Below are 20455 nucleotides of genomic sequence, written 5' to 3'. Positions count from 1 at the left end.
CTCGGGGTCCATCCTGTTTGCTTTGATTCTTCTAGAGATGTTTCTAGAACTTGACTTGAGTCGAGTGGAGTCCACCAGTGGTAAATTGAATTGACTGGACATCGTTAAGAGCGGCGCACGTGTATCTGTGTGTACAGAAGGTGCCACAATCCACATGGTAGGTCAGGCCCAAATCTTAGCCATGAGGTCTAAGGAACTCTCTGCAGACCACCAAGATGAAATTGTGACGAGGCACAGATCAGAGCAAAAGATGCAAGAGCATTTGGGGGGCTTTGAGTGTTCCCAGTAGTGCAGTGGCCTCAATAATTTTAAAATGAAAGAACTTTGGAGCCACCAGGACTCTCCCTAAAAGTTTGCTCTTCCACGAGAAGACCCCTGATTAGGTAGGTGAGCGAGTACCTATCGATTTCTCTAACAGAGCTTCACAGGTCTTCAGCAGAGATGGGTGAACCAGTCAAAAGGATGACCATCTCAGCAACTCTCCATCAGTCACTCACGTGTGGTACAGTGGCCCGCTCCTACTTGGAATTCATCAAATGACATTTAAAAGACTCTGACGGCCTGAGGGGTCTGATGAGAACAAAAATGGAGCTCTTTGAGCAGAAATTGAAGCACAAAGTCAGGTGAAGATCAGACAGTGCCCCCATCACCTACCTCATACCATCCCTTTGGTGAAAATTGAAGGTGGCAGCATCACACGATGTGACACGGAGACCGGTCACAACTGAGGGAAATGGGAGGGAGTCTTCGAAGAAAACCTGGTCCAGAGTGCCCACCACCTCAGACTCGGGACAATTCACCATTCAGCATGACGATGACCCAAAGCAGACAGCCAAGACAACACTGGAGTGGCATTAAGTAGCCCAGATGTAAACCCCATAGAACATCTGTGGAGAGACCTGAAGATGGAAGTGGATGACGCTAGTGTGGCACTGGGACAAGTCTCTGAGTGTCCTTGAGTGACCCAGACGTAAACCCCGTACAACACGTCTGGGGAGACCTGAAGATGGCAGCTTCCAGACTCTTTCCATCTAATCTAAAGAATGGGATAATGCAGGTGTGCAAAGCTTGTAGAGTCTTACCTATAAGAACACTCAAAGTTGCCAAAGGAGCTTGTACAATGCACTGGATGAAGGGTCTGAACACTTCTAGAAAATTCAGCTTTTGATTTTTAATAAACTTGAAAGTCTTTCTCTGCACGAGTTTTCACTTTGTCATTATGGGTTATTGAGTGTAGACAAAAAGGGCACAAATAGGCAAATGTATCTGTTAACAATTAAATCTACAATGACATAAAGTGCAAAGAAAATGAAGGGGTCTCAATATGTTGTGAATCCACCACATAGATGAAATTGTCTAAAGTCTGTGGCCACTAAAGGCAGCAGCACAACTGACTTCTCCCTGCATCTCCTTCAGGCCCAGGTAGCCGAGTGACAGAAGTGTGCAGCTTTACGAGACTGGCAGCCCCGAAATGCAGTCACCTAAAAAGCAGGTGACAACTGCGGAGTCACAGCCAGACGCCGATCCACTTCAGTGGTGGAAGAGCCACAAAGCAAACTTAGCGCACACCTAAGCTTAGTGGCCTGGTCAAGAAATCTCTCCCCATCTGAGAGGGGCCGTGACCAAATGGGGTGGGCCCCCCTCTGTGACTTTAGCTAAAAACATCAAAGAGGGATGAGGAGGTCCTAACCCTAACCCTCAGAACAATACGAGAGTCAAGCGCGATCGCCAGTGGTCTTCCTCCTTGGTGGATCAAGCACGATTGTCAGAGTGGTGGTTGGTAAAGTCATCCAGAGTGGGCCGCGATCCACTTGTGGCGTCACATAGGTGGGGTGGGCACGTCATCCACAAGCACACTTTTCCTCTGTACATTTGTTTCAGAGCACTTCTGATGGGATACGACAATTGAGACCGCCTTAACATATGGGCACTGCCCAGGCCCCCAGGAGCATAAGGGCCCACAATGTTTCAGATGTCTATATATTATGACCTGCAGGGGGCGCTCCAGCTGCCCAAATCCGACACAGACAGACACCGGGCACATGTTTGGCACACAACACACGGGTTTATTTACCAGGGGGAACGCTTTAATGCTTTCCAACCGCTGACCCTTAGCAGCTCAATACAATAAGCACCACAAGGCACAAAGCAACACAGTACTATCTCCTTCTCCTTTTGTTTCTCTCTCTTTCTGTCTCTCTGTCTCTTCATCCACCTTCTCCCGACTGAAGGTCTGAGTAATGGCAGTCGGCTCCTTTTCTTCAGGCTCCCAGGAGTACTTCCGGTGTCCCAACAGTGTAGTCTGGAAGCACTTCCAGGTAAGACGGAAGCCCAATAAAGTAGGGCTCTGCAGCCCATGCAGCACCCCCTTGATGGCACCCCTAGAACCTCCCATGAAGCCCTGCAGGAATCCGTGGTGCCGTAGCAACCCAGTGGGGCTGGCACCTAGTGATCCGGGGGAGATAATGCCCTGTACATGCTCGTTCCTCCAGCCCTTCCACTATTACAACCTGGTAGGGGTCCTGGCCATCCACAACAATAAGTTTTTGTTTTGCTATCAGAACACGGGGGTCCCAACACACTACTTTGCATTGTTAAGAGAGCCCTGACCTTGAGACCTTATGATCCCTCCTACCTGTTGCCAACCGACAGCCTATTCGACTTTTCTTTCCGACCTTTCCCATAAGAGCGGCGGAGGGTGACCCTAGGGAGAGAAAACACAGGAAGAGATTAGGGAGAAATAGCACCGGTTATAGTTGGTTATAGTCGGAAATCTCCGGGAGCAGGATTATACATACAGTCATATGAAAAAGTTTGGGAACCCCTCTTAATTCTTTGGATTTTTGTTTCTCATTGGCTGAGCTTTCAAAGTAGCAACTTACCTTTAATATCTGACGTGCCTTATGGACACAGTAGGATTTCAGCAGTGACATTAAGTTTATTGGATTAACAGAAAAATATGCAATATGCATCATCACAAAATAAGACAGGTGCATAAATGTGGGCACCCCAACAGAGATATGACATCAATACTTAGCTGAGCCTCCTTTTGTCCTCTAGACGCTGTCCTCCTATAGCCTCTGATGAGGGTCTGATTCTGGATGGAGGTCTTGTTCACCATTCTTCATACAAAATCTCTCCAGTTCAGTTCAATTTGATGGACAACCTGCTTCAAATCATCCCATAGATTGTCGATGATATTCAAGTCAGGGGACTGTGACAGCCATTCCAGAACATTGGACTTCTCCCTCTGCATGAATGTCTTTGTAGATTTCCAACTGTGTTTTGGGTCATTGTCTTGTTGGAATATCCAACCCCTGCGTAACTTCAACTTTGAGACTGATGCTTGAACATTACCCTGAAGAATTTGTTGATATTGGGTTGAATTCATCTGACCTTCGACTTTAACAAGGGCCCCAGTCCCTGAACTGGCCACACAGCCCCACAGCATGATGGGACCTCCACCAAATTTGGCAGTAGGTAGCAGGCGTTTTTCTTGGAATGCGGTGTTCTTCTTCCGACATGCAAAGCGCTTTTTGTTCTGACCAAATAACTCCGTTTGTGTCTCATCAGTCCAAAGCACTTTGTTCCAAAATGAATCTGGCTTGTCTAAATGAGCAACAAGCGACACTATTTGTGGCGTGAGTGCAGAAAGGGCTTCTTTCTCATCACCCTGCCATACAGATGTTCTTTGTGCAAATTGCGCTGAATTGTAGAACGATGTACAGATACACCATCTGCAATGAGATGTTCTTGCAGGTCTTTGGAGGTGATCTGTGGGTTGTCTGTCACCATTCTCGCAATCCTGCTCATATGCCGCTCCTGTATTTTTCTTGGCCTGCCAGACCTGCTGGGTTTAACAGCAACTGTGCCTGTGGCCTTCCATTTCCTGATTCCATTCCTTACAGTTACAGAAACTGACAGTTTAGACCTCTGAGATGGCTTTTTGTAGCCTTCCCCTAAACCAGGAGACTCAACAATCTTTGTTTTCAGATCTTTGGAGAGTTGCTTTGTGGATCCCATGCTGTCACTCTTCAGAGGAGAGTCAAAGGGAAGGAAGCACAACTTGTAATTGACCTCCTTAAATCCCTTTATATCTCATGATGGACACACCTGTCTATGAAGTTCAAGGCTTGATAAGCTCATCACACCAAGTAATCAGCATTGAGCAGTGACAGGCATTGAAATCAACACAATGACAAGGGGACTCACATTTGTGCACAGCCAATTTTTCACATTTGATTTAATTTCATACAACTAAATACTGTGTCACTAAAAATCTTTGTTCGGAAAACACCGCAGTACTCCTAGGACATGAAAGACAGACCACTGGTATCTGTGTAGTTGAAAGGAGAGTCAATTATCATGCAGGCTGAGAGGGGGTCCCAAACTTGTTCATATGACTGTATAAGATTCCCAAGGATAACTTCCATTCAGGAAGGACAAGATAAGACAGGAATACTGGATTTCTTGCAGTTTGAAGGGCTGATGAGACCAGTCCCAGTTCTGAACATGGAACAGCCATTGAGATTCCAGGGACCAGATGATCCCAATTCCTTCTTCCCAATATGCCAATCATTTCTGGTTTCTCGGTGGTCAGGCACCTGGCTGGGTGTGTGACGTTACAACTTGTAAGACCAGCACGCTGCCACTCACCCGAGGTCCAGGAATCTTCTTTTGGTCTTCTTATCCAAGACAACGGTGGGACTCCCTGGCTCTGCTGGGCTGGTATCCCGGCTGTCATCTGAAAAAACACAAAACGCCAGCTTTGAGTGTCCCTGAGCAGGTCGGAGACGGATGCATTAGGCAGGGCTACGTCTTTAATGCCATTGCTATTCATCTTCTGGGAAGCACAAATCGTTTTTAATGGCTTCACTTTGGCCTTTCACGTAGCCCTCTAAGGCAGTGGTGATTTACAAGACTGCCATGTGGACAATGAGTGCTGACTAAGCGAATGTTCAGAGAGAGCTGCTCGACGCTAGGATTCACTTCACAAAGCTTCTCCAGAACCATCGACATCTGTATGATTCAGAGCATTTGTTTTATAAGGCGCCTTTCATCAGGAGTCCGACCCAAGGGAGCTTTACAGAAAAACCTGTACACCCCCCCCCCCATGCTAAGCCCAGTCACAAAGCCACCTGTCAGTGTGTCCGCTCCTCTTAAAGTCCCCGTCGATGTTTGTGTGAATGGGGATCCCCTTCCTGGCTCTGTTGAGTTAAGCAGTACCACCCTGTGACGAGAGGGGGCGCTGTCGCTAACCTGCCTTCTTTTCTCCCAGCAGTCCCGAGGGGCGGCCCCAGGAAGACACCAAGCCCTGAGATGGCTCCGCCCCTTCCGGCTGGGACTCAATAAAAACCGACACCCCTCCCCCAGAAGACGGTGATTCATCCTGACAACCACTGCCAATCGTCACCTTGCGCTTTCATAATTGCCAGGCCGGCTAAGATTTCTCTGGAATTTTGCTCGGAAATTCAGTTCAGGTGCTTAATGTCTGCTGACCAACTGGGGTACGCCCGGCTGGTGCCCGAACTATTTCTCCTGACTCCCTCATGATCCGTCCACCAGTCACATCACACATTTCGAGATGAGCCCCAACTCCAAAGTGATTTACAAAGTAATTAGAATGTATAGCGCCTTTCACATGGTAACGGTTTACAGTTCTTTTAGTATACAAAGCACTTTTATAGCGACTTTTCACAGCACAAAGTGCTTTATGATGCAATCAGTCCAAAGCCCATATGGAGTACTAGAGGGGGAGGGGGAATGCATACCCCTTGAGATACCAAAATGGCACCCCTCAGAATCCATAGTGTGCTTCAGTATAATTAGATTGCCAGTGAACAAGGAGGGCAGATTCACCCTCAGTGCCCGGCGTATGTGCCCCCCTGAGTTACCAAAATGGTGCCCCTAGTGCACTTTTGGTATTATTACACTTTCAGTGGATGGGGAGGGCAGGATCCTCCTTGGTGTCCCAAATACGTGGCCCACTGAATTACCAAAACAGTGCCCCCCAGTGTCCATATTCTGGACTGGGGGGGGGGGGGGGGTTGAGAAAAGCACCAGAGTGTGCATTACTCGAGTTACATAAATGGTGCCCCTTAATGTCCTTAACGTACTTTCAGTGTTATTACAGGAGGTCTGGTGGGTAAGTGAGGTTCCCCCCTCAGTGTCTGGTGTACATGCCCCCCTGAGTTACCAAAACACTACCAACACTGCCCACAGTGTGCTTTTGGTATGATTACACCTCCAGTGGATGGGATAGGTTCAGAGTATGTGCCCCAATGAGTTATCAAAACAGTGCCCCCCAATGGACTGGGGTGGAGGTGGGGTATTGAGAAAGGAACGAGAGTACACATTGCTTGAGCTTGTTTGGGTTACATAAATGGTGCCCCCTATGTGTCTTTAGCGTACTTGCAGTATTATTAAAACTTCGAGGTCTGGCGAGTAAGTGGGGTTCCCCCTTGATGTCCAGAGTACAAGCTCCAAAATTTTGCATAAACCACACCTCTCAGCACCCACAGCACACTTTCAGTATAATTAGACTTTCATTGGACAGCAGGGTCCCCCCCTCATTGTCTGGAGTACATGCCCCCCTGAGTAACCAAAGCAGGACCCCACGATGCCCAACTGTTGCACACCTCACAAGTTACCAAAACGGCACCCCTAGGTGTTCATAGAGTGGACAAAAACGGAAAGTTTTGGAAAGGTCCACCACTTGAGTTACATAGGTGCCACCCCTCACTATGAAAAATGGAGCCCCCCCTAAGCGGCCGCATAAGTCGCTTAACTGATGAATCGTTAGAGTTTCTTTTACATTAATCCTCATCAGAAAGCATTTTCACAATTTCTTTTGTGGTGGGCGCTGCCATTATGAATCCTGCATTCCCCCATGAGTACTGTCATGAGATAATTTACAATGAAGAATAAACTTTCATTATGTGCAGGATAAGAAATAAGTTTATTAAAAAAAATCTGTATTGCTCCTTCCATAGAGCCTTATGAAGCTCTTTATAGCGCCTTTCATTTCAGTCTCTACTCCAAATAGCCAACCCAATGCCATTCATCAGATTTTTCAAATCAGCAGTTACAGCATCTTCACAGCACTATTCTTAGTGGGCACAATCGCAGCCCCCTTCGGTCTTTGTTCTGTCTTTTTACGTGGTGCTTTATGAGGCGACGTTTACAGCGCCTTTCATTACTTGTGCCTAACACTGCGGTTGACTCTTACTGTGTGATTTATAGTGAGCTTTACCAAATAATACCTGACTAAGCCATCAGCCTTTAAAACTTCTCACTGGTCTCTTCACTTCTCTTCATCTTCATTGTGAATTTCCCATTGGGATTAATAAAGTATCTATCTATCTATCTATCTATCTATCTATCTATCTATCTATCTATCTATCTATCTATCTATCTATCTATCTACCTATCTATCTATCTACCTACCTATCTCATTTCATTCTTTCAGGTAAAGGATTGAGAGCCAGAAGTGCTGCCACCTAGTGGTAAGTGGGGGAAAACCCAGAATTTACAATGATGGACATTCAAGAGATGTACATTCAGGAGAAACAGACAATTCATTTTGGAGCTGGGGGGCCAAAAGAATATGATGATGGTGGGGGTCAGCGCCTCCCCTGCCACCCCCTGCACTTGTCATTCACATAACATTCTCAAATCTGCAGCTTGGCTGGACGGACGGAGGACGCAAGTCCATTTCAGGTAAACCAAGCCCCCTAAACCAATGGGGTGCCGGTTTAGAATCGCCATTTAACTTCACCTGCCTGTCTTTGGGGGAAATGGGAGATAAACCAGAATGCTGCACTTAAAAACCATGAAACCCACCAGTTTGCCACCCTCCCGTCACTCACACATGGCACAGCATACCTTCACTTTCTGTCCGGCGTTCTCGTCGGATGTACACAGGAGAGCTGTCGGAGCTTGGGCAGGACTTGGATGGCGAGCTGGTGGGCGTGGACCCCAAGGCCTCTTGGGACGAGGCATTCGTGAGAGGCTGGTAGCGACCGCGGGCCGTGGCGGGGGAGGTCTCTCCTTCCTCCAAAGTGCGTCGTACAGCTGACGTTTCAAAGGAGAAGGCCGTGCCCCTCAGGACGGGAGAAGACGACAGGATGGAATCCGGAGAAGGAGACGAGCCACGCAGGGCCGAGTGAAGAGGGGAGCGCATACCATGCAGGGGGCTTCCATAGCCATCCAAGGACTGCAAAAAAAGAGAGATGAGGGTCGGGTCAAAGATGAGGTGGGTGCTTTTTTGATCTCCCTGTTCTCATCCCTTATGGGTTTTCTATAGCAGACACATGCCTTGTGGCATTCACTATAGGATGGGAGGATTGTGACAAGATAGATAGATAGATAGATAGATAGATAGATAGATAGATAGATAGATAGATAGATAGATAGATAGATAGATAGATAGATAGATAGATAGATAGATAGATAGATAGATAGAAAGATAGATAAGAAAATATATAATAGATAGATAGATAGATAGATAGATAGATAGATAGATAGATAGATAGATAGATAGATAGATAGATAGATAGATAGATAGATAGATAGATAGATAGATAGATAGATAAACTTTATTAATCCCAAGGGGAAATTCACAATGTGTAATGTGCCATCTGTTGGAATGCTAAATGTGATTACTTTTATTCCTACAAAGTTTTTTGATGTGCCATCAGTTGGAATGGCAGAGACATAGCAACTGGGTGGACACACAGACACCTTTCTTAAGGTGGGTATTTGTTTTGGAATCATGTGTATGTATACTGTGCCAATGGGATATTTTCAGTTTTCATTTGTAAGAATTTTTGCAAAAAAATGCCAAAAATCCTGTCTTTTGCGTTGTTATTCAGTGGTATTGTGTGTTATTTGATAAGGGGAAAAATGAATTTAAATGATTTAGCACACAGCTGCAACATAACAAAATGTGAAAAAGTGAAGAGTATGCATACTTTCTGAATCCATTTTATGTGCATATACACACTATATATCTACTACAAATATGTGTGATGCACCATCTGTTGGAATACACCATGTGTCACGGTTTAATTCCATTTGCTAAGGGATTAAAAAAAAAAACAGTGTTAATGCTTGTGTGATGCGCCATCTGTTGGAATTAAAAGTGAAATACATTTTTTTCCTACAAATGTTTGTGATGGGCCATCTGTTGGAATGGCAGAGACGTAGCAACTGGGTGGACACAAACATACATGAACACAATGGACACACCCTTTTTAAGGAGGGTATTTGTTTTGGAATCATGTGTATGTATACTGTACTAATGTGATATTTTTTATTTTTAAGAATTTTTGCAAACAATGCCTAAAATCCTGTCTTTTGTGTGTTATTTGAGGAGGGGGGAAAAATTAATTGAAATGATTTAGCAAATGGCTGCAACATAACAAAATGTGAACAAGTGAAGAGTATGCATATTTTCTGAATCCACTTTATGTGCATATACACACTATACATCTATTACAAATATTTGTGATGCACCATCTGTTGGAATGCACCATACATCATGATTTTATTCCATTTGGTAAGGGATTCATAAAATGCGTGTGTGATGCGCCATCTGTTGGAATAAAAAATGCAACACATTTTATTCCTACATATGTTTGTGATGTGCCATCTGTTGGAATGGAAGCGACATAGCCACTGGGTGGACACACAGATACATGGACACAATGGACACACCCTTTTTAAAGTGGGTATTTGTTTTGTAACCATGTGTATATTGTATGCTAAAAAAACAATTAAAGGTTATTGCCTTTCTAAAAAAACAGAAAAGATGGTTTGGAGTCTCCAGTGACACTCTACTGTATTTCAGTGTATATGATATATGCACATGACTGTATACTGCATGTGGGTTTGCATGTGCCCCCCTGGCTATACTGTGTATCTGTGTGAGTAGGTTAAGCGCCTCATATGTAGCAGCAGTAGTCGCGTTGCTGTGTGCAGAGTACAGTGAAATGTTTCCTTGTGCGACTCACCAACATGCTATGTGTCTCCATTATCCAGTGCCATGAGAAATCTCAATAAATTAAAATGGAGCAGAAATCGCACACCACGCTCATCTAAAGGACAAATGGACGTGTAACCTCTGAACAGCTGAACGAGGCTTCGTCATGTAACATGACACCTAACTGATGTGGACTCGATTATGTTGACCTCCTCTGTAAGTCATTTTGAATAAAAGTGTTGGCTAAATCAATACATGTAAATGTAGCATACGAATACGGGTGTGCTTCTGTGGGCATATGTACAGTACGTGCTTTTACTTTGTACTTACAGTGTGTCTGCTAATGTGTATGCATACAGTGTGGGCACATGAAACTGTATGTGTGTGTCAGGTATGTGTGGGTGTGTAACAGGGCAGTACATACCTATTAGTGTATGCTATATGTGTGTGCATGCAGGTGTATATGTAGGTCCTGTATGTCTTTATAGGAATACAAAGGACTGTGCACGTGTGTGTCTGTTGTGAGGGACGACCCAGGAGCCTTACCTGGCCGGGATGCCCACAGCCTGGGGAAACACAGGGAGCCACCTTTCACAGGGCTTTGTCTTCCCCGAGATCCTAGATGTCAGCACTGCCACGGATTCTCTCAGGGCACCTTGGGAAATGGAGTTTATTGACTCCACCCCGAGGGTGTTGTGGGGATAGGTAAGCCCTACGTTGTTGGGCTCCCACCTTGCCAGGAAGTGCTTCCGAGCCCCAGCTTCAGGATGCTGGAAATTCTTCTGGGTGTTACATAAAAGGAGCTGCCCGCCAAAACTCTGGGAAGCAGAGTAGGGAAGAGGAGGAGGAATAGGATGAAACTTGCTGGAGGAGAGGATAAGAGAGAGAGAAGACGACAGACTTGCACAGCGGCAACATATTGGGATTGTGTTTGTGGTTGTGGCATGGGAAGCACTTGCTGAGGGAAGAGTTTCCCCACAAATAAAAGCCTTTGTGTTTAGTGTCCGAGCCTCTGTGTTGTAGAGTTTGGGGAGCTGCAGTGCCCCCTAGGGACCACACTGGATGTTTGTTATGTATTCATAATTAGCCTCAGGAGAAGAAATCTGGGTTATATTGGTCCAATCAGTGCAGACAGGCTCACCGAGGTAAAAGAACCAAACGTTGTATACTGCAGGACCTCAAAAAAATAAAAATAAATAATGTATTGGTTAAGTGTAAAAAAAAAAAGTAGATTTACAGTGCATCCAGAAAGTATTCACAGCGCATCATTTTTTCCACATTTTGTTATGTTACAGCCTTATTCCAAAATGGATTAAATTCATTTTTTTCCTCAGAATTCTACACACAACACCCCATAATGACAGCGTGAAAAAAGTTTACTTGAGGTTTTTGCAAATTTATTAAAAATAAAAAAATTGATAAAGCACATGTCCATAAGTATTCACAGCCTTTGCTCAATACTTTGTCGATGCCCCTTTGGCAGCAATTCCAGCCTCAAGTCTTGTTGAATATGATGCCACAAGCTTGGCACACCTATCCTTGGCCAGTTTCGCCCACTCCTCTTTGCAGAACCTCTCAAGCTCCATCAGGTTGGATGGGAAGCGTCGGTGCACAGCCATTTTAAGATCTCTCCAGAGATGTTCAAGTCTGGGCTCTGGCTGGGCCACTCAAGGACATTCACAGAGTTGTCCTGAAGCCACTCCTTTGATAGCTTGGCTGTGTGCTTAGGGTCGTTGTCCTGCTGAAAGATGAACCGTCGCCCCAGTCTGAGGTCAAGAGCGCTCTGGAGCAGGTTTTCATCCAGGATGTCTCTGTACATTGCTGCAGTCATCTTTCCCTTTATCCTGACTAGTCTCCCATCCCCACAGCATGATGCTGCCACCACCATGCTTCACTGTAGGGATGGTATTGGCCTGGTGATGAGCGGTGCCTGGTTTCCTCCAAACATGACGCCTGGCATTCACACCAAAGAGTTCAATCTTTGTCTCATCAGACCAGAGAATTTTCTTTCTCATGGTCTGAGAGTCCTTCAGGTGCCTTTTGGCAAACTCCAGGCGGGCTGCCATGTGCCTTTTACTAAGGAGTGGCTTCCGTCTGGCCACTCTACCATACAGGCCTGATTGGTGGATTGCTGCAGAGATGGTTGTCCTTCTGGAAGGTTCTCCTCTCTCCACAGAGGACCTCTGGAGCTCTGACAGAGTGACTGTCGGGTTCTTGGTCACCTCCCTCACTAAGGCCCTTCTCCCCCGATCGCTCAGTTTAGATGGCCGGCCAGCTCTAGGAAGAGTCCTAGTGGTTTCGAACTTCTTCCACTTACGGATGATGGAGGCCACTGTGCTCATTGGGACCTTCAAAGCAGCAGAAACTTTTCTGTAACCTTCCCCAGATTTGTGCCTCAAGACAATCCTGTCTCGGAGGTCTACAGAATTCCTTTGACTTCATGCTTGGTTTGTGCTCTGACATGAACTGTCAACTGTGGGACCTTCTATAGACAGGTGTGTGCCTTTCCAAATCATGTCCAGTCAACTGAATTTACCACAGGTGGACTCCAATGAAGCTGCAGAAACATCTCAAGGATGATCAGGGGAAACAGGATGGCACCTGAGCTCAATTTTGAGCTTCATGGCAAAGGCTGTGATTACTTATGTACATGGGATTTCTCAATTTTTGTATTTTTAATAAATTTGCAAAAACCTCAAGTAAACTTTTTTCACGTTGTCATTATGGGGTGTTGTGTGTAGAATTCTGAGGTAAAAAATGAATTTAATCCATTTCGGAATAAGGTTGTAACATAACAAAATGTGGAAAAAGTGATGCGCTGTGAATACTTTCTGGATGCACTGTAAATGAGCCGGATTTCCATTCGATTCACTTTTGTCGCTCATTCCCCGGACATGGAGGGCTCACCTTTCTTTCCAGGCTCTCGTCCCCCTCTGTTGAACTGATGCTGTCCCTCAGCCTGGACCGTGACGGCCGGTGCCTCCTGGCCTTGACTGACAGCTGAGCACGGGCCTTTTGCAGGCTGCTGTCCAGAAGTTTGGTCTCTGGAATTGCTTCGTTAAAATCTAAAAAGAGAACATAAAAATAAAAAAAAAAAATAATAAAAAAGTCTGCTTGACCGTTGAGGTTCAAATGTTTCTGCTCCACCCACCCGGTCCACAAGGTCAAACGTGTCCAGAGATCCTCCTCAGTTGGCCTTTCTGTGCACTACCTGTGTGCTCGGTGGCGCCCTCTACCTGCAGCTCCTGCTGCACGCCTGCTCTGTGTGCCATTCGTTAAGCGCACCTTCTCATTATTCACCTCATCATCATCTGCTCGAATGATTGATGGGCTAATTTACGTCTTTTATTTAAAATTTCGTCTTATCTAACCTTGGGCATAAATTCAGCCGGAACCGTATAAAGAAATAACAGGACCACTATGAGAAGAGATTACATCCAGATATCCAAAGCAACTTACAAATCTGCTCATTTCTTTCATTGTGAGCTCCAGCTGGTTAAGAAGCTCCTGGTGTGGACAGGACGCCCCACCTTGAGGTTTACAATGTAGCCCCCCTTGGGCACTCGGAGGTGTATTGAACTTGAGAGACTGGAAGGAAGTGAACTACCAATAGACCTGAGCTCGGTGGGCTCGAGGTGACACAGAGGGACAACGGGTGGCGTTTATGACTCTCGTTCCTTCCACTGCAGCTTTACACCCAGGTCGGCCCACCTGTGTCTGTTCTCACACACACACACACACACACACACACACACATCCGGCAAGGGGTAGGTTGTGAAAAGTGTCAGTCGATCAAAAATCAAAGAGTGTTCAAATGAAAGTTTGGTACAGAAAAATTCTTCTTATTCTAAGCGAGGAATAAATAATCCATAAAATCGGTGAAATCTGTGGAAGGTTAAAAAAGAGTCCAAATAAATAATCCATAAAATGAGTGTAAAAATCCCTTTAAAGCCCCAATGCCTTCCCTCTAAAATTTGGCATCCCCGGGGGGACGCATGCATTTAAAAAGTAGAAAACCAATCTGGTCATCTAGTCCATCGTTTGCATAAACTCGCCAGCCTAATCCACTTTAGCGGCACCACTGGGACACCATTAGGCCCACTGGTCTACTGCAGGGCACACTTTACACACTCACTGCCAGTAAGATTATGGGATGTATGAGGAAGAGTAGCACAAACAGAAGAAGAGAGCAAAATGGCCAGGATTTGATCCCTGGTCACTACTGTAAGGCAGTGCCACTAAGCACTGTGCTTTGGCAGTGCCCTCATTTATGCCAGGGTCTTTCACGTTACGTGGTTTGTGGGTAATTTTCGTGTTCATCTGTTTTACTTTGTGCTGAGGAAGCCTGGATTAAGAAACCCACCCAACAGACCCCTGGGTGACTCCGCTCCAGTGGCGTAGCTGGGTGGGGGTGGGGGGGAGGGCAAGGGGGGACATCTGTCCCCGGGCGCAGCATCCAGGGGGCGCCATTTTAAAATTTTCTTTCCTTTCCCCATTGCATTTTGGCAAACAGGAGGGGGCGTGAAATCTTCAGTTGACCCTAACTACGCCTCTGCTCAGCTCCTTAACAGAGTAGGCCGATCAGACTTTTAACAAAGTGGCGCGTGGGCACCCGGCCGTTTAATGCTCGGTCATTTTGGCACTTTCATCATTTCAATGAGAGGTGTGTGTGTTTAGGTGGGGCTTGGGGGTGGGGGGTCTCCATTCCCATCCTCATTAGTCACTTCAGTGCACGGAGACTCAATCATTTCATTGTGGCCCTTGTTGTCACGGAGACCCCTAGGTGCCCATCCAGAGTGCCCCGATGGTTGACCCGTCCCTGGTTTAATGACGATTCTTGAAGTCTGCTATAAATTTGAAAATAAATTGAGTTTTCTTCTCCTTTTTGGGGGTTGTTGTGCAAAAGATTTTCAAATTTGTGAATCACAGTAGACTGCAGCTGCATCCTAAAGCCCTGACAGAGCGTGGAGACGAGTCGCTCGTGGTCAGCAGTGCCCGGCGGCCGCTTCGCTCTCCTCTCCCGTGTGCAGCAGTGGCAGGGAAAACTAAAACCAAGATGGAGCTGCCGAGCCTGGCAGGAGAAATATTATTAAATCCTCCACACGACTTCTTTCCTTCCTGAGTAAATAACTGGAGTTTACCCTGCAGGACATGTGGGGCCATTTGATTTGTTTGAAAAATGCTGAAGTGTACAACTCTGGAACAATCTGAAGTGGGCTTGTTGGCTTCATTCCCAGCATTGATATAAAAGTTAAAAAAAACAATAAAACAAACTCAGTGTGTGCCAAGCAGCTGAATTAAGGCAAGCAGCCCGAAGGGACGAGGCGGGCAGCCCGAATTACAGGTGTTCTAGCCGTGGTGGTCGTGTGCAAATTCAAAACGAGGCACTGCAGTCTGCAGAACAAACGGGTGTTTTAAAGCAACTTATAATGACAAAATTACAGCACTAAGAACAATGGCCGTAGGTGCCCATGAAAAGGCGCTATAAAGCAACCAGTCTGTGCCACCTTGGTTACAAAACTGTCTGCCCTACACTTTTAGTTTTGGATGTACAGTTATAACTTGTACTCAGAGCCAGCAGGGAGGTCACTTGCCCCCAGGACCCACCCTAATGGGGAGGCACATAAAACACAAAAATAATAAAACACAATTCCTAATTTAAAGACTCATATTCAACTTAATAAAAGGACAAGTGTCTGTGTATCTGTCTGATGGCAGTGTCTCTGTCATTCCAACTGATGGCACATCACAGACGTTTGTAGTAATAAAATACATTTTATTACATTTTTCATTCCAACAGATGGCACATTGCACAAATTAGCACTGTTACGAATCCCATACCAAATGGCATGTTACCAGAGACATGTGCACTGCATTTATCATTTCAACAGATGGCACACCAGAAATATTAACACTGCTTGTATGAATCCCATACCTAGGAAAGCTCTGAACCACACAATGAAAAAAAAATTATGGGATAACCCCTATCCCGTACATATGGAATACTTTCATGTATGTACGAGAGGTTTTCACATATACACACACACATATACTATATATGCAAATTCAACAATTTTGACAATAAAAATGATCAAAATTATTGGAATCATACAGGAAATTAATATATAGCACAGACCAGTGGACACATTTATTTTATGTTAACATTGTTAGTTTTTTTACTTTTCATGATTGTAAGAGCCATTCCTAGATTAATAAATGTTTGAATAAATGACAATGCATAATCTATGGGAGGTTCCTACAACCCCCATAAGTAGAATTGAATTGGTGTATCCATCCATCCATCCATCCATCCATTATCCAACCCGCTATGTCCTAACTACAGGGTCACGGGGGGTCTGCTGGAGCCAATCCCTGCCAACACAGGGCGCAAGGCAGAAACAAACCCCGGGCAGGGTGTCAGCCCACCGCAGGGCACACACACACACACACCAAGCACACACTAGGGACAATTTAGAAACGCCAATCCACCTAACCTGCATGTCAGTTTATCTTACAGACTGAGGAGATCGTTCCTCCCCCACACTATGCGACTCTTCAATTCCACCCAGGGGGGTAAACATTAAAATTATACAAAGTTATTGTCTGTTTTTACATACATTTTTATTACTATTTAATTTAATATTGTTTTTTTTTTTTTGTATCAGTATGCTGCTGCTGAAGTATGTGAATTTCCCCTTGGGATAAATAAAGTATCTATCTACAGTATCTATTATATAGTGCCTTACACATCTATCAATCTATCTGTTTACAAAGCGGGTCGCAGAAAAATGCACTTCTGAGGGGTGACATTTTAGAAAACACGTAGCAATTGTGCTACATTAGCAGACTTAATATCTATCTATTATTTAATTCCTTTCATATTTGTCTATCAATTATACAGTGTGGGCGGCACGGTGGTGCAGTGGTAGCGCTGCTGCCCCGCAGTTAAAAAACCCGGGTTTGCTTCCCGGGTCCTCCCTGCGTGGAGTTTGCATGTTCTCCCCATGTCTGCGTGGGTTTCCTCCCACAGTCCGAAGACATGCAGGTTAGGTGGATTGGCGATTCTAAATTGGCCCTAGTGTGTGCTTGGTGTGTGTGTGTGTGTCCTGTGGTGGGTTGGCACCCTGCCCGGGATTGGTTCCTGCCTTGTGCCCTGTGTTGGCTGGGATTGGCTCCAGCAGACCCCCGTGATCCTGTGTTTGGATTCAGCGGGTTGGAAAATGGATGGATGGATTATACAGTGCTTTTCAGATCCATCTATTTATTATATAGTGTCTTTCACATCTATCTACAGTATCTATCTATTATATAGTGCAATTCTGTCTGTCTATCTATCTCATACAGTGGCTTTCATAATTGTATAGTGCCTTTCAATTCTATGTATCTATCTATAATGCCTTTCATATCTATCTATCACATAGTGCCTTACATATCTATCTATTATATAGCACCTTTCATAATTGTCACATAGTGCCTTAAATATCTATCTATCTATCCGTTTACAAAGCGGGTCTCAGAAAAATGCACTTCTGAGGGGTGACATTTTAGAAAACAAGTAGCAATTGTGCTACATTAGTAGACTTAATATCTATCTATTATTTAATGCCTTTCATATTTATCTATCAATTATATAGTGCTTTTCAGATCCATCTATTTATTATATAGTGTCTTTCACATCTATCTACAGTATCTATTATATAGTGCAATTCTGTCTGTCTGTCTGTCTATCTCATATAGTGGCTTTCATAATTGTATAGTGCCTTTCAATTCTATGTATCTATCTATAATGCCTTTCACATCTATCTATCACATAGTGCCTTTCATATCTATCTATCTATTATATAGTGCCTTTCATATCTATCTATCTATCTATCCGCTTACAAAGTGGGTCTCAGAAAAATGCGCTCCTGAGGGGTGACATTTTAGAAAACAAGTAGCAATTGCGCTACATTAGCAGACTTAATTTATGTACTTATTTTTTATTGTTATTATTTGTATTTAACGTTTTTCTAAAGAAAATAAAAATAGTCAACCTAGCTTTTACAGTTTTCCCCGTCATGAAGGTCATTATTTAAATCGCTACCCTCACAGGTACATTATAATGATGGTAATAGTCCTGTTATAATTTTTTAACAAGACAGCTTCACAATATATGTACTTCATTTAAATTAATGCATCAAACTTATAAATCTTAAAGTAATCACAAAATTTCAATAAAACCAAAGCATAAACATTTACCCATAAGTCTCATTTACTGTGTCCCCATAAATTATCCAATCAGTGCACGAGGTGTTTTTCCAGTGACAGCCTTATTAGCGTGTCAAGAGCAGATCTCCTAGATGGTGGTGAATAAAGGAGAACATTTGTTAAGTTTAAATGTAAGTTTTAATGTAAGCCTATCGGGGAGCTCATTATAGTTTGAATTAAATCAGCCGTTAGCAATGCGTGTTAAAGAGCTGCAGTCCTATTGCCACTCTGATCGTTTAATTTTATTTTGCCGTGTCTGTGTCTAACATGCTATGCCAGTTACTAATATTGATGTTCTTCATGTTATTGTTAGATTATTATATGTCCGTTCCCCGTTTATGACATCCATCCATTTTCCAGCCCATTGAATCCAAACACAGGGTCACGGGGGTCTGCTGGAGCCGATCCCAGCCAACACAGGGCACAAGGCAGGAAACAAACCCCGGGCAGGGCACCAGCCCACTGCAGGGCGTGCACACACACACATACACACCAGGGCCAATTTCGGATCGCCAAGGCACCTAACCTGCATGTCTCTGGAGTGTGGGAGGAAACCCACGCAGACACGGGGAGAACATGCAAACTCCATGTAGAGAGGACCCGGGAAGCGAACCCTGGTCTCCTTACTGCAAGGCAGCAGTGCTACCCACTGTGCCACCATGCCGCCCAAAAAAAATTTTGGCAGATCGCGTGTAGATCATCAGACTTTAACCCTTTCAGCCCTGACATCCTCTTACTAGTACATAAATATCCAGCCGTTTTTGTAAAGCACAGAAACGTTTGCAGCTGTTGGAACTGGGCATGTGCTGCTATTAGCGCAGACTGGAGAGACTGGCACACAGTTCGCGAAAACACAGAAGTGAAACAAGTAGTATTGAAGTATTTGGCAGCTATTGTATAATAGTAGTGATTTTTTTGTTTGTTTTTTTCATTTTTGAGCTTCCTAGACACCCCAAAGTTAGAATATCTCACAAAATAATTTTTCCCACTTTAATAAAAGTATAAATGTTGGTGTGTCTGTCTGTGTGTCTGTTCAGTTGCTATGTCTCTCATTCCAAAACATGGTGCATAACAAATAGTTCTTGTAATAAGAGACATTGTACTGTATTTAACATGCCAACAACTGTAATGCCGCTTTTACAATGTCCCATACCAAAGGGCATATAACAAAGACATATTCAATGCACTTTTCATGCTAACAGATGGCACATCACAAACATTAAGACCACTTTTACAAATCCCATACCAAAGGGCATATAACAAAGACATATTCAATGCACTTTTCATGCTAACAGATGGCGCATCACAAACATTAAGACCACTTTTACAAATCCCATACCAAAGGGCATATAACAAAGACATATTCAATGCACTTTTCATGCTAACAGATGGCACATCACAAACATTTAGACCACTTTTACAAATCCCATACCAAAGGGCATATAACAAAGACATATTAAATGCACTTTTCAAGCTAACAGATGGCGCATCACAAACATTAAGACCACTTTTACAAATCCCATACCAAAGGGCATACAACAAAGACATATTCAATGCCCTTTTCATGCTAACAGATGGCACATCACAAACATTTAGACCACTTTTACAAATCCCATACCAAGGGCATACAGTATAACAGAGACATATGCATTGCACTTGTCATTCTAACAGGTGACACATTACAAACAACAGCACTGCTTTAACAATTCCCATACCATATAACAGAGACTTATTCATTGTGCTTTTCATTTCATAATAATAGTGATTTTTTTTTTGTTTGTTTTTTTCATTTTTGAGCTTCCTAGACATTCCAAAAGATAGAATATCTCACAAAATAATTTTTCCAATAAAAACAGAAAATCAGAAAGGGTTAAGATCAAACATCGCTAGGACACGAAAATAAAATTAAACAACATAATCGGCTGGGTTAGGTGCAGTGGTAGTGCAAAGGAGACCAAGGGTCCTCCCTGTGTGGAGTCTGCATGTTCTCCTTGTGCTCCGGTTTTCCTTCCAAAGACATGTAGATTAGGCGAATTGGCCACACTAAATTGGTCTTGGTGTGTGTGTGTGTGTGTGTGAATGTTTGACATCTAATGGACTGGTGACCTGTCCAGGGTTTGTTCCTGCCTTGCACTCAATGGTGGCTGGGATTGGCTCCAGCTCCCCATGTGTCTGGGTTAAGTGGGTTAGAGAATTCCAATGTCAATATAATTAGAAAGTCATACT

At 44.2% G+C, this 20455-nt stretch overlaps 3 protein-coding genes across 4 annotated transcripts in view; 2 read left to right on the top strand and 1 right to left on the bottom strand.

Annotated features, from left to right (window-relative positions):
- The window catches only part of LOC114664509 (pyruvate dehydrogenase (acetyl-transferring) kinase isozyme 2, mitochondrial-like), a 905310-nt gene that overhangs the window by 92137 nt on the left and 792718 nt on the right, over positions 1–20455 (top strand). The gene's annotated exons all lie outside the window — the stretch shown is intronic.
- LOC127530166 (uncharacterized) overlaps positions 1–20455 on the top strand; it is a 341522-nt gene that overhangs the window by 104018 nt on the left and 217049 nt on the right. The gene's annotated exons all lie outside the window — the stretch shown is intronic.
- samd14 (sterile alpha motif domain containing 14) overlaps positions 1–20455 on the bottom strand; it is a 101994-nt gene that overhangs the window by 36411 nt on the left and 45128 nt on the right. The window contains exons 1-5 of one of the 2 annotated variants that reach the window (XM_051936403.1): positions 13134–13158; positions 12890–13047; positions 7885–8215; positions 4657–4744; positions 2636–2704 (exon numbers count right to left, since the gene is read on the bottom strand). In XM_051936403.1, the coding sequence (XP_051792363.1) occupies positions 2636–2704; positions 4657–4744; positions 7885–8182 (455 nt within the window). In that variant the 5' untranslated portion in view covers positions 8183–8215; positions 12890–13047; positions 13134–13158. Of the gene's footprint in view, positions 1–2635; positions 2705–4656; positions 4745–7884; positions 8216–12889; positions 13048–13133; positions 13159–20455 lie in introns of those variants that run through there. The other variant, XM_028819969.2, reaches the window with a different exon arrangement.

Source organism: Erpetoichthys calabaricus, chromosome 14 (assembly GCF_900747795.2).
Source record: "Erpetoichthys calabaricus chromosome 14, fErpCal1.3, whole genome shotgun sequence".
Lineage (NCBI taxonomy): Eukaryota > Metazoa > Chordata > Cladistia > Polypteriformes > Polypteridae > Erpetoichthys > Erpetoichthys calabaricus.
Note: the sequence above shows the minus strand (reverse complement) of the source record. Positions and strands in the feature narration are given on the sequence as shown.